Here is a 15,037-nt window from a genome sequence, read left to right as displayed (position 1 = left end):
AATGCAGTACAAATAGTGGCATCGACTGCTAAAAATATCTCTATCCACACCTGATAGGCTAAAGGTCTCATTCAGTTTACAGAAAGGCTCAAATTCCTTCACATAATCTGAGCCCTCAGAAGAACTGTTCAAATGTCACTTTTATCATTGCCCCTTTTTTGTCCCTCTCCTTGGATAAAATTTTGTGCCAATTAGCCTGCTGCTTAGCCTAAATGCCATATGTGCATTTAGAATCTGATTGTTAGTTTTATTAAATGTCATTTGGTCCCCTACCTTCGGCACATTTGCTGGGAAATAAATTCCACTGAGCATGGGATTAAAGCCTAGGTTTGTTAATATATCCAGATTAGCAAGCTGATTTATATATCTTAGGAAAGAAAGTATAAAAGAGAAAAGGAGATTGATTTACATTATAGAAATAAATTTCTGTAATGCTTTATATGTCCCCATTATATAGTCCAGTATTCTCTAAAACATGTAAACATTCAGCAATTCATTTAACTGAGTACCATTCTTTCTATGTATTATGTCAGTTAACTTGTCCACCTTGGCTAGTTCAGTAAATTTCAACAACCACTCCTTTTTAATGTAACACTGTGTTTTAGTGATTACAGGTTTTTCTAATGCTGGGCATAGAGCATCTTTACAAACATTTGTTCATTTTTACTGTTTGGACAACCATTTGAAATGTTTTCTAATAAATAAGATCAACACTGGGTGTAAACCCTTCTGTGTCCGATATAAGTTATAGCGCATGGCCAATAAGAAGTTACCTAACATTCCCACCATATGTCAATACGATCCACATAAGGAATATTCAACATCTAAATTGTGTTATTAAAAACATCTTATTAACCCTAGTTGTATTGAATTGATAGGATCATGTAGATATTGATTTATTCTATTGGTGCATGCAATTATATATTTGTTTAAATAATTATTTTTTGTGTTTGTTTTAGGGGCAAAACAATGGAAATGCCTTTCAAAACAGGTGAGGTTCAGTTTCCTTCAATGCAGCAAAGAATTAGAACTTGTCTCAATGTTATAGGATTTGTAGACTCCGCAGTTGCATATCCTTTATATTTTATGGTTGCAGTTCTATGCAAGTTTAGATTTTTAAGAAAACCTAGCTATATAGCTAGAAGGAGCATTCTGGATGCTGCAGAATTTTTTTCTGTCTAAAGTTGCACAGGATCGCATCTTAAGAGTATCACATATTTTTGGCTTTTTAAAGTGTTTCTCAAAGGCTGTCTCTTATTTGAATTCTGTGTATAATTGATAAGTGTTTCTCAAATGCTTCTCTTATATGAATTCTTTATATAATATATGTATGATTTTTTAAAAAATGATCAGTGTTAGGATATTTCATACCAGGTAGATTGTGGTGGTTAAGAGCCATGGCTTATAAATTAGAAGTTAGTTCAAATCACAGCTTATCTATATATAAAATAAGTCAATGTGAACCTCACACAATCTCAGTTCAGTTCAATGGAGATATTAATACTGCCCTGCCCCATTCATATTGACCTACTATGAATGAGTGAGGACACATCTCTTATATTTTATTATATGTGATGAATTGGAAACATAAAAACATATCAAGTCAGAAGGGGTCTCCTGGGCCATCTGATTTGACCCTTAGCTCCAGCTGTCTCTGCCCATGTAATACACAGCATGTGCTTGTCCAACTTTTCCCTGAACACCCTCACTGATGGGGCTCCCACCACCTCCTGTGGAAGCCCATTCAGTCCTGGGGCAGGTGCTCTTCAACATCATTATTAATAATTTAGATGAGGAAGTATAAGGAACAATAATCAAATTTTCCCCTGGGTGGAATAGCAAATATCCTAGAAGATAGAATGAAGATCCAGGGCAATCTTGATAAACTTGAAAGCTGAAAGCAACAGAATGAGATTCAATTAGGGACAAGTGCCAAGTCCTCCACCTAGGAAAAAGAAACCAAATTCATTGATACAAGATGGGGAATACATGGCTAAACAGAAATGAAAAAGAAAAGACCTGAGAGTAATTGTGGACAACAGACTGAATATGTCCCAACAATGTGGTGTAGCTGCAAAAAGGGCAAATGCTATTTTGTAATACAGTAACAGAAGTATTACTTCTGAATCACAAGAAGTAGTAATTTCCCTATGTTCCCCACTAGTCAGACCTCATCTGGAATACTGTGTCCAGTTCTTGGGCACCAAGATCTAAGGAAGATGCAGGAAAATTAGGGTCCAGGAGAAGGCAACAAAAATGATCCAGGGTTTGGAAACACAGCCCTATGAGCAGAGACTGAGAAAACTTTCCATGCTGAAAAGACCCAGCTCCCTCAATCTCATCTCATATGGCACCCCCTCCCAAAAAAAAAAAAAAATCTGGCTTTCATCCGTGTGACCCTGCACTGAACAGATTCTCACCTAGCTGTGTCTCTCTCATAATGTGGAGCCCAGAATTGGACACAGTACAGTATACCCCCGTGAAGTCTCAGTCAGTCTTTCACAGAATTTTCCTTGGAAGTGAACTAATATTGTTCACAGAAACCCCCACAATTTCGCGGAAACCACTGATTGGCTGCTGCCCTGTGACGCATCTCCGGTGTTCGCTGAGTGCTCTCCGTTTTGTTCTTCTTGAAGCCCTAAGATGCTGCCCAAATGCCCTGCACCTTCTAAGGCTTCTGGCAATGAACCTAAACACCAGAAGAAGTTTAAAATACTCCAGGAGCAAGTTGAAGTACTGGATTTGCTCCGGGAACTAAAAGGTTATGCTACAGTAGCGCACCATTATGGCATCAGTGAAAGCACTGTACATTACATAAAGAAGAATGAGGCAGCAACATATTTAGGGTTTAAGCTATAAAAATAGGCATTTTTTACCACATTCAAAATTAGCAGTTTTTCACAATTCGCGGGTGCTCTAGGAACACAACCACTATGAATTTCAGGCAACTACTGTACTCCAGTTGTAGATGCAGCAGATTGCATCATTTGATTACATCATTTGCAGATTGTTGCAACCAACCTTCTAGTACTGTGGGACTTAATCTGGTTCCTGTCATAAAAACCCTAGTATACCTTGCAGTGAAATGCTGTACTTCTCAAATTGGCCATAAGTCAATGGGACTTCCTTCCAGTCAAGAGGGTATAGGATTGCATCCTTACCAAGTCTGTTTTAAATAATCAGTGTATTCCTTTTATTTTCAATTTACTGATTTTCAGGAATTGAATCAGATACTACTAGAAACACCACCAGTTTGGAAAGGGTCATCAAAATTATTTCGGAATCTGCAGGAGAAAGGTACTGAGGAATACTTGCTTCATAGAAAGTCTTCACTATAAATTCTTTTTATTCTGGACTAGTATTGCTATTTCTGCCTGGAGACATTGTGAAGGGTGGGGTGTAAAAGTTATAAATAAATAAATTACTTTAACTGAACTATATGGATATCTAGTTTTCTTCTCAAAGCATTTTTAGTAGGGGACAGACAAGTTTCCTTCACTGTCTTTGTGATTTGATCATGAGCATGACTGATTTACTAATTTAGAGTAAAATTAAAGTAACCAATTTAAGCGCTTATTTACACTCTTTATCACTGAGAATTACCTACAGCAGAGAGAGTGATAACATCTCTACAATTTAAAAATCCCTGAGTACCTTTTAGTTAGGGCTTGATATAATCAGGGATCCTTGTTCTGATCAATCTTGAAGAACAGAATCTACACAAATTTGAAAAGGAGCAAGTACAATACTGACCTTCCATATGTCTCCAACAACCATCACTGCAGAAGGAGATCAACCCAATATCACTCCTGCCTTTGTAACCTGTACCTTGAGTTTCTTCTTTCTGGTAGGAGCAAAGTGTTTTACCAATATTGGGTAAAGCTGTCATACACATGTGGTATGAGACAGTAATGGGATTTGATAGCTTGCATGATGATCTTAATTCTAAGAAGCACCTCTACAGTTATGTATATCAGTTTATCAAATTAAAATATCATTTCCTTTCAAGCAGATTAACTTTATTTGTTAAATTTTCAGTTATTGGGAGAACTCAGTACATAGTGTATCTATGTTATATATTCTTATCCTTTTTTTCCCTCGCAAAAGCCCACAAACAGGCCTTTCATGTTGGATTGCCTACAAATTTGAAGCAATGACTGAAATCATATATTTCATACACAAGTATTTGCTTCTTTCTAGTCTGTTTTGGGGCTAGTTGAGATGTAATACAGCAGGAGCTCTGCATCCACTTGTACAGTTACTACATTTTCACTTAACCATGGTTGACCTTGGTCTGAAAGAGAAGTCATAAACTGTTTCCTTTAAGTGAAATATCTCAATTTAATAGGAAAAGAAAAAAACTATGCTGAGGTTGCTAGGATGCATGGTAAGAACAAATCTATCTGTGCAATTGTGAAAAAGAAATGTATATGTACAGTATATAGTGTTTGCTATTATCCACAATTTCAGGCATCTACTGTGGGGCTTGGAACCTGTCCTCATGGATATGGGATCCTGCTGTATTCCCAATCATATAACTATGGCTATAATATTGGAAGTGTATTACAGGTTCCTTACCCCTTGTCTTGCCATATTGTATGTGAATCTCTTCTTATTTCATTTCTAGGTGTTAACAGTGGTGTGGTGCTATGTCTGTACTGACTGCTAAAACTAACCAGAGTTAGTTTAAAACCAGTTTGCAGACATAGTTATAAACTTCTGGTTCAAGCTACAAGGACATTAACATCACTGTTCACATAATTCTGCACCAAAATTATCTATAGGAAAACACATTCAGGAGATGAGCCCACAAACCTGTGGGTTGCTCCAAATCTCTTAATCACACTTAGTTCTGGGAAATTATGCTACAAAGCTCCTCTGAGCTTTGAAGACATTTAGCATTAAAACCAAAAGCTGTTGTGCATATTTTTAATACTTTTTAACATATGCACTGTTAAAGCTTAGAAATATGATGGGACATGTATTCTGACTCTCATAAGCTAAAAGAAACCCAACTGATACACTTACTATGAGCTAACAATGATTTTGGAAAACCAACTATATCATTTATCTTAAAGGTTTAATTGCTCAGTCTTTTGTGCAGAATATAGTGTCACTACAAGAACTTTTATCTAAACTTCAGCTGTTTCAGCTATAAATTGTACACAGATTTTAATGCTGGGCTTTCTGTGTTGCAGCCCTTCCATAGTTTCTCACTGAGAAATGAAATAACTGAGTTCAACTGAGACTGATCACCCAGAATTTCTTTCCACAATATGAGGAAAAAATTAACTTGGTTACATGAAGATATTGAATGAAGAATTAAAATCCTGAAATTGGAACATCTTGAGTGGGAAAACAAGATTTAAATTTCCTCATATTTGTGGCGGTTATTGTATAGGGAAAGCAAAGGCAGGTAGTTTTCTAACATAGGGCAAGTCCACATGACATGAGAAACCATGGTGAAATCTTACTGTTCTGGGTCTTTTATGTCTTCTCGACCCAGTTCCAGAGTCCATGTGTCCTAGGATTAGTTTTCTGAAACCACAGAGAGAATCAGCAGTTTGTTATAAACTTCCCACAATTCACTGTGGTGTGGAAGCACCATTGTCCCCTGACTTAATCTTCTAGCCTGTGAGCTCTGCTGTCTCCATTTCCCTAGAAACAGGTATATCATTGCTCACTTTATTGACAAACAATGAGTCCATTTCCCAGATTACTTTTGGAAACAGATAGACAGTGTGAAAATGCATTGAGGAAGAAGGGAAGAATCATGCCAAAACTATTTCTATTTAATAAAATATCTATCGGGGTTGGGGCAGCTGGGAAATGCTGCAGTAAAGATGGAAGGAATGTAATTAATACAGTAATTGCTATATCACTTCTTATTAATATTTGACTGGAGAACAGATTGCTGATTTGATTACTTGCTTTTTTCAGGTGTGATTTCATACACAGAGTATCTGTTCCTATTATGTATCTTAACAAGTAAGTACTCAAAGTTTTTTTAAAAAAACATATATTTGTATATGTCCATGTTCATTAAGGCAGGCATCAGTCATTTTCTGGAAGGGAATACATGGCACAGTCTCTTCCTAGAGCTGGAGAGGTACCTCTGGTGGCAGAGCAGGAGCCAGCCAGTACATTTTAGGGGACTACTGAGACTAGATGAGATGAGATGAGACTTAAGATTCTTATGCCAGCTGTATGGCTTCACCATAGGTAGGAAACTCAGGCTACCTGAGTGACAAAAGCAGCAAGGACAGCCAGGTCAGTTCTTGGACAAATACAGGGTGTGAGAGAGAAGACTTTCTACCCTCTCCCTTCGCCTCATTTGGTGAATTACGGATGAATTACAGTGTACCCATGAATATCAATAAAAGTTGTAACCTGTTATACTCCTTTTTCTGTCCAATTGCAGAGTCATTGTGGGGCTGCTTCTTGAAACTACCTGTTATCACAGATGTTCCTAAGAATTCACTCTGGAGACTCAAAAATCTCACCTTTTCTGTCCCCAACCTGTAAAGAACAGTGTTTCAGGGACTGATGAGGAGAGTGATTATTGTTGACTTTAGATGTGGGGAATCTAGGTCCTAATTCAAAATAACGAAAGATTGATTTTGGAGTCCTATTGCCCTGCTGCTTAGAGCTGGCCCTCTATAATGTGCTATGCCAGTCAGGATCAAATTAGATACGTTGGCAGGAGTTCTGTATGTTGAAACACGGTTGCAGTCATGAGGCCATGAGTCTACATTGACAGACTGATTGTAACAGCAGAAGGGATACATAAGTGAGATGAAATGAGCCCTCACTGCAGCTTTTCACCACAAGTGCTTTTCACCCAGCTGAGGTCACAGATGGTATCTAAGGTTTGTGGAGGGCAAAATTAGTTAGAAACGGAGATATACAGGAAATGTCTGTACTCTGCTTGCTGCTAAAGAATAAATAAAAAAATAGTCCTGTCACTACACACTTTGTGAGTTGGGTAGTGTGCCATGTTTAAACACACAGAACTGCCACCACATGTCCAATTTGATCCTTGGTGTTGTAACATTTAAGATTATATTTGCCTTTCTTTGCTATGTATCTTTACTTTTTTCTTTTTATTCCTTGGCAGAGCCACATGCAGGTTTTAGAATAGCTTTCAACATGTTTGATACAGATGGGAATGAGATGGTAGACAAAAAAGAATTCTTGGTGGTAGGTACATTATATATTGTCCTTGTCCTAGTTTCTCTTCAGTGTGTAATTACACTTTTTACCTTGCTGAAGAACTGTTTAAGAAAATGTTATGAAATTCTGATTTGATAAAATCCCACCTAGACTGTCTTTACAGGCCACTGCATCCCATGCACAATTGTGTTCTTTTCTAGCAGGATACCCTAGCTACAATGGCTCCATTCTGTGCAAGGGGGAAAATAAGGAACCATAGAACTGGTTACCTAGCAACCACATGCATTTTCCCTCTTGTGGTCCTAGAGGTAAAGCAAGCAATACATGCATCAGGGAAATGGTGAAATGCAGAGACAGAGAGAGATGAGAAAGTAAGTGGGGGAAAATGCACCTAAGGGAGAAATGGGGATGAAGGATTGTTCCCATGGCTCACTGGAAAACTAGAATAAGCCTCATAATGACATGGCTGCAGCTTAGAGGCTTCAGCCAATTGTACTGCCATCTCATTGTCTGATGGCATGAAGCAGGAGTTCTTTATTGACCACTGGGCCACCTGTGTGGCTATCTGAAAATCAGTAATGGAGAAATAAGGTTATACTGTTGCTTCATATGATTACATTCCTCAGTAGATATATGATAATGACCTCAAATGAAATACCAATTTTAGCTTCTGTGTCACTTAATGCTTCCACACAAGGCTTTTTATCATAAACCTGCCATGCATCATTCATAGAATTTTATGCAGAATCCAGATGTGGTTTTCATCTTATAACCCCCCTATATTTTTCCACCACTTTCCCCATGTTTTTTCTTTCCGCACACACACAAACTATTAAGGAGCAAAGACAGAGTAGCTGGTCTTTTAAGAAAGTAAGTCATGTGAGTGGTGCCCAGTCTTCTAGTCCAAGAACCACAAAAGTATAGTTGCTTCCAGATGATGTTTTTATTGGGCCATTGCCCTGCCTCATTCATGAGATTTTATGGATGACATCCAGATGGCATTGTCTTCCATTTCTCATCTTCTTGTGTTTTCCCACCACTTCTTTCATTTTTCCCTACTGAAAAACATCAGAATAGTTGCACAGAGCCTTCACATTGGCAGCTTTAGGACCCCTCCATCTAGAAGAACCCTGTCTCCTGCCAGTTATAAAAACGTTTCTAATATGAATGGTCAAACTCCATTTTAAAGAAAAACAGTACTTTAAGCATGTCCAGATCTGCAGTCTTAATTTGGATTGTAATTTTTAAAGAATATTGAAAGGCTAACGGATTCAAAGAGAGACCTAATGTAAATAACCAGTATAGTCAATGGTACTGCCCTTTTTGTTGATTCTTATTAGGTCTTCTTGCACCAAGAATGTGAAATGTGACAAGAGCTTATAACACCCAGTTTTTCCTGTACACAGGACATCAAAATTATCCAAATTAAGTCATCAAATACTTTATAGACTTATTTTTAAAAACCCTATTTGCTTATGTCATAGGTTTGAGGTCAGAGAACAGAAGGATTTTGTTCCCTTGATACAGAGATGTTGTTTTGTTCTTTCAGCTTTCAACAGTCGATCCCATTATTTTGTTTCAAACAATGTTCCTATGAAAAGTGCTCTCAGATTAGTTCATGTTCACTGCCCTACTCTTTGGTATCCTGTAGCACTACTTCTACACAAAAGGTTCATTTCCAGAAGATCAAATGAGCTTTATTGATGAGTGCAACAAGATCTTCCCTTCCCGTATCTGGTGTAAGGGAAATCAAAGCATGGAAAGGGGGTTTTTAAAGATCTTTTTTGCTTTTTCAGTTACCAAACCTCTTCTTACTATTCCTTGATTCTTCTTACCATTCCCTTGCTTTTTTATCTTACTCAAATGTGAGCAATTTCAAACCTTCAGAAAGAATATATACAGTCTTTTGGGACCCTGCTACTTTAGAGTACAGGTTTGGTGTGGGGCTTGCATGTTTGAAGACTTCCATATCAAGAATTCCCTGCACTTGGCAAGCTAATGTGTTAGGACAAGTCTAGGCTTGAATCCTTCTCCCCATAATAATTTCTTTCTACATGTGTAATTTTTTAATGAGTAGAACAAACATGAGATTCATCCTCCATTCTGAAGAGTTCATCTCCAGGAGGACTACTGCATTATGTTTTGGGGTGTTTTTTTTTCTTGACTGTTTGAAGTGGCTATGCAGCTTGAAATCTGTTCATAGAAATCTAACGTGAAATGGATTTACTGGGTGAACAAGACTATCATTCATCAAGGCTGTGGTACATTCAGATATCTCTGCTATTGGAGATCTGATGTACATCAGTCAAGTTATGTTGGAAGAAATTGATCAAGTTAATCTAATTCCCTGCAGGTTTACACAGCTGACTACAACCATTGTGGAATTGTCCAGTCTTTACAGTTTGGTTTCTGTGGTGAGTGTGAGGGAGGGAGGCTTCTTAGAGGAAGAAACAGCTGCCTTTCCTAGAGGAAGAAACTTTTTTTCATATATTATAACAATGTACTTGCTTTCACCTAGAGTTTAGGTGGAAAACATGTATAAACTCCGTTGTGTTTAAAGTGGTAAAATTAAGGGTACAATCCAACAAAAGTTATTTGGAGGTTGTAACTAAACTTCATTTCTTACAAGTTTGTTAGATGGTGTCTATTTGTTGTATACTGTGGTCTTTGTCCATAAACAATGTAATACACAGAAAAAAACTATAGATGATACAAATGACTTTTTTGCAGTTGCAAGATATCTTCAGAAAGAAAAATGAAAAGAAGGAAAGAAGAGGGGATGAAGAGAAACGTGCTATGCTGGTAGTTATCAATGAAAAAAAAATTAGTGAAAAGTTTGGAGGTTTTCAATTTCTGCCCATAGTTTTTAGGGCATGGTGAAGGTATTCAAGTATTCTGATTAATATAGAGCTGTGCTTTCCAAAGCGTTACCTGAAAGGGAAGTTTTAGACAGGAAAACATGGTATTCCTGGTCAAAGAAATCTGTGGCATTTCAAGGCACATGGCTCTTTAATAAGTCATTGTTCTTCTGCAGTAGGAAGTGGAATTGCAGTTAACTGTCCACACTTTTAGGGCATGTTCTGTATTTTTTGTGTGAACATCCACTGTGTTCCATCCACACCAGTGACTACTGACTTGGATAAAGTACAGAGAAGGGCAACAAAAATGATCAGGGAGCTGAAACAGGTGGTTACAACAACTGGGACTGTTCAGCTCAGAAAAAAGGCAAGTAATGGGAGACATGATAGCTATGCTTAAAATAATGCATGGTGTGGAGAACGTGCAGAGGGAGCCATTTTTCTCTCCCATAACATTCAAGGCCAGTATACCATGAAGCTGATTGATGGGAGGTTTAGGACAGATACATGGAAGTACTTCTTTACACAGCGTACAGTTAGACTATGGAATTTGTTGCCATGGGAAATGGTGATGGCTGCCAATCTGGATGGCTTTAAGAAGGGATTGGACAGATTCATGAGGGAGGGAGCTATCAGTGGCTACTAGCCTTGTGGGCTATGCAGTGCCTCCTTTTCCAGAGGTGGCATGCCTGTATTCACCAGTTGCTGAGGAGCTTGGGCAGAAGGAGGTCTTGCAACCATCCTGCTTGAGAAAACCGGTGGGCATCTGGTTTGCCACTGTATATAAGGACAAGATGGACTTTTGGTCTGATCCAGCATGGCTTTTCTTATCTTCTCACACTTCTGTCTTAAGGAATACAGCTTTAGTATGGATAATGATTTACAGGGCAGCTAAGCCCATTGCACGTGACTCAGAACAATAAGTGTTATTTTTATCACTTGTCTTTTTCAATTGAATTTTAAGTAGTACTAAAACTGTCGCTGTGTGTATAAATCTTGAAATATCACTTAAAACAAGTGTTGGAGCACTATACTCCTGTACATATCCTTTCCAGTTCTTGCCATTTTAGGATGGTGGTTCATGATGGTGACCAGAAAAGTTTTGTTTTAGTGAATTTTAATTTTAGCATTATAGGGATATAACTCTATCTACTTATGATTCTATTTTTAAAAATAAATAATTGAAAAAACCTTTAGTCAGAACTGTTAACCACTTTGCTAGAAGTGAATGGCAATAAATGGAAAGGGTTTTCCTCATCATTTTAAAAAACCTCCCTAGTGTCATCTCTAAGGATGGGCAAAACCATTTACAAACCAGTCCAGTAGTTAAGGCAAAGTAATTTTATTCTGTTTCACTAAAACTTTGGAATGGATTATGAAAGCTGTTATGGCTTCATACACTTGGTTCAAGCAAGGCAAAGGCAATAAAATACATCCACCATTGGGTCTGAAACATGTTGATTCAAATCTTCTCCAAATGTAGGATGTAGAGAGTACTTCTGAGCCAGTGAGTGGGAGACAAGAAACATTTCCTTTGATGAAACATAGTATTTCAAATGTGAGAGGGTTCTGTTATGGTCTGGCGTCTGTATTAAACCCTCACATACCATCTAGAAAAGCTAAAAGCAGCCTACTTATATTTGCCAGAGCAAATCCAGAACTGGCCTGAAGTAACATGCACTGGACCTGCTACAGAAATGCTTTTGCTTTATTGAAAGACTGGTTCCCATGTGAGTTTCAGTGGGAATAAAATTCCACACTGTTCCTGGTCTTGCATAGTTTTGTTTTCTAGAGATGGTGATATGATTTGACTGTCCTTTAGAAATGAAGACCCTTTGAATCATAAAATAATGCTAAGCCTTTATTAAAAACTAAGTAACTCTATTTAATTGGAAACGGTCTTTCATAACATGTAAAATGGAGGCCTGTATATATTGACCTATTGTTGTCTTCTTTCTCTTTTTACCTTGGCTTCATTTTGAAATGAAATTCTACACTTCATTCTTACTGTTATGTGTCAGCGTCTCCAGCTTTATGGATACCACAGTCCTACTAATGCTGTATGTACTCAGTTATAAATGTTTTTAAAGTATGAACTTTTGATGTATAGAAAATAAATATTCAGTAATATTATCTATTAAGTCCTGAGGCAGCAGGAGAGGCTGCAGCTTCTGTGATTTTTGCCTGGTACTTTCCTCAGGTAGCACTTCAGTTTTACTCCACAGTTGATCTGACAGGAGTATGGGTGAAAGGACTATTGAAGGGACCTGATGGCAGGTGCAATAGCTAGTAGTTCTTAAACTAATTTAGAGCTTTTGGAGGGGTGTGGAGGATCTTTGGTTATTTTATTTTATATTTATTTTATTTTTAGAACAATTAGTTTTTTTGTGGGAGCACAAAGAGTCAGGAACTGGGCTCAGAAAGCACAATAACCCACACTCAGGTTTGAGTGTGAGTTGCCACTGAACTTTTGGTTGTTATTGAAACACAACCATGTTTTTTGAGCACATACAGGATAATAAACCATGGTGAAAAGGTCTTTCACACCTGTAGTTTCTTTTTATAGGTTGCTTGTGGTTAAGAAGCCATGGCTTCCTACTGCAGCTTGGTTCAGACAACATGATAATGCAAATTTCAGTAACCCTCATTCAGCCCATCCTTAACCCCTGAGTGTGAGTTATCATGTCTGAACCCAGTCACTGTCTCAAAGTGTTCTTAATTTTAAGATTCCAGATAGAAAGACCACATCACTTTCTTTTCTAATAATTAAATACATGTCTTAATACTTATTATTAGATTATAGACATCAACATTGTGATTCAGCTAGCCATACCATTTAGGGAGGGTTCATAGACTGATACGATTTTAGGACTAAGATATTAGATTCAACAGTGGGCAAAGCATAAGCCATGTTGGAATAGTCTTGGACACAGAGGCTTGAGGAGAGAAAAGGCCTGGTAGGACTTTCAAGTTGACTTCAAGAGGGGACAGCCAGGTCCTGTAATTGGCAATTGACAGAATGGGAAAACTAGAGCAGGCTTTAGTATGGAGCCTGACTTCTCTAGCCCAGAACAATTGGATCAGGAGTTAAAAGATGAGGGAGACAAGAAAGACGATTTCTTCATAAATGAATTATTTTTTCATCATCAGCCCTTTCTAGTATCAATTCCATTTCTCAGACAGTGCAAACTAATACAGAACCATTTAGCATATATGACAGACATGATTGCTCTACAAATAGAACAAAAGAACTCTACCCTTTCCATATTGTGTATTAAAACTGCCTGGTGCATGCAGTTAGCATGCCTTGCATGTATCATATGACTTGCTGAAGTGTATCACCACTAATTACTGTAATGTAATATATAATTGGGTACAGATGATGCATGTATAATTGAAAAATGCTAACATTTAGTAGTGAATTGAGCAGATAAAATTGACTATCATGAAAAAGTTATTCTTTTCAGTGTAAAATTTTTCTCTCTCAGGATTATTCCTGTGCTAGGATTTTATGCTAATACATTCTGGGAATGGTGTAGACAAAAGCACTCACTGTTAGTCTCTTTGTTTCACCATTCACATAATACTTTTGCCTAAAAGCCCATGATTAGGATTGTAGCATTGAGTGCTCACAATTAGGAAAGACACATGTTGTGAATGCTCCTTAGAGACACATTCCATTAACCTGGAGTTATCTTCCTAAGAGATCAAAAAACCAAATCATTCTTTTAGAATCAAATGTTGGTCTAGAAAACATGTTTTTTCCCCTGAGTTGAAATTGAAAGCTACTATGCTGCTTGTACAAGTACACTGTCTTTGACTCTTCTAAAGAGACTTTTTGTGAACGAGTGAATTGATTGGGAGAAACCATCACAACTACTGAACTATATACAACAGACCTATTATGTATGGCCACGTTTTAAGCAAAATATTTAATATTTATTTCTTATGAAAGTTCTTATTTGTAGTATTTTAGATATAAAAATATGTATATTCATGCCACTGACACTTACGGAAATAGTACCCCCAATTATTCTAGCGGATCAAGATTGCATGCATAATTCAAAATAGGAAAATGAATGCAACAAGTAAATAGATTATTTTTGTTTCACTTAACATGTTGATTATAGACTTCAAAACTCTTTTCTTGGTTGCTAGAATTTGACAAGAAGTTAGGTCATGCAAAACAACAATCAGTTAAAGGATGGGTTATCATGCAATTTATGAAGTCTTACTTCACACTTGTACCTTCCCTCAAATCTAGCTTTAATAACAACTAAAACCTAGTCCCAGCTGGTGGAACATGGCAAGGTAGACAGACCGTCTAGGGACGGTCACTGCTGGAAACACAAGATTCTCCACCCTTAAGCGCTCACCCTAACTCTTATTCCTCTTCCCCTAAGAATGCTGCTTCTGTCACCTATTCTGCAGTATGTGAAATAGGAGAGAAGATGGCTGTGTAGAAACATCTCACATCTTCCTCAGTCACTAGGAATAACCCAAGAACTGTATGAGAGTTCATTAGCAAGTGTCTTCTGTCCTGGGAAGCATGAAAAGATGCCTTTTGGAGATAGCTCCCAGAAGCCTCCACCCAGAATAAGCCTGTAAGCAGGGTATATAACAACAAAGTGTTAAATGGACTATCTTCTTCCCTCTGTCCTGATCCTTCCATGCATTGTGAATTACTGCACATCCCTAGCTGTAATATACGTTTCTCACATCTCTAAGGTACGCTAACCATATCTTGACAATGTAAGATTTAAATGGGCTGTATGTATGAGTGTAAGCTACATCCATTCCCACTAGTGAAATTCTAATGAGATATGAATTGCAGTCCATACAAATGATGGCAGATATGGGGAATTAAATATAACTCTTAAGGGTTTCAGACAGTATTATTTTCTAGTGCTGCCTGTAATCTTCTGTGTACAAAGTATGTACTCTGTCACTAAGCAACACCCCATTCCTTGAAAAGAAAGAAATGTTCACAGTGGTAGACTGATGTT

General features: G+C 37.5%; 1 protein-coding gene across 2 annotated transcripts in view; it reads left to right on the top strand.

The window, feature by feature from the left end:
* Positions 1-15,037, top strand: part of MICU3 (mitochondrial calcium uptake family member 3) — a 50,850-nt gene that overhangs the window by 15,668 nt on the left and 20,145 nt on the right. For both annotated transcript variants that reach the window (XM_044455212.1, XM_044455213.1), the window contains exons 3-8: positions 960-991; positions 3,219-3,297; positions 5,941-5,988; positions 7,118-7,200; positions 9,904-9,975; positions 12,053-12,091. In XM_044455212.1, the coding sequence (XP_044311147.1) occupies positions 960-991; positions 3,219-3,297; positions 5,941-5,988; positions 7,118-7,200; positions 9,904-9,975; positions 12,053-12,091 (353 nt within the window). The remainder of the gene's footprint in view (positions 1-959; positions 992-3,218; positions 3,298-5,940; positions 5,989-7,117; positions 7,201-9,903; positions 9,976-12,052; positions 12,092-15,037) is intronic.

The sequence above is a fragment of the Varanus komodoensis genome, unplaced genomic scaffold (genome assembly GCF_004798865.1).
Source record: "Varanus komodoensis strain SLA01 unplaced genomic scaffold, ASM479886v1 scaffold8, whole genome shotgun sequence".
NCBI classification, from domain to species: domain Eukaryota; kingdom Metazoa; phylum Chordata; class Lepidosauria; order Squamata; family Varanidae; genus Varanus; species Varanus komodoensis.
This window is presented reverse-complemented; position numbering and strand designations above follow the sequence as displayed.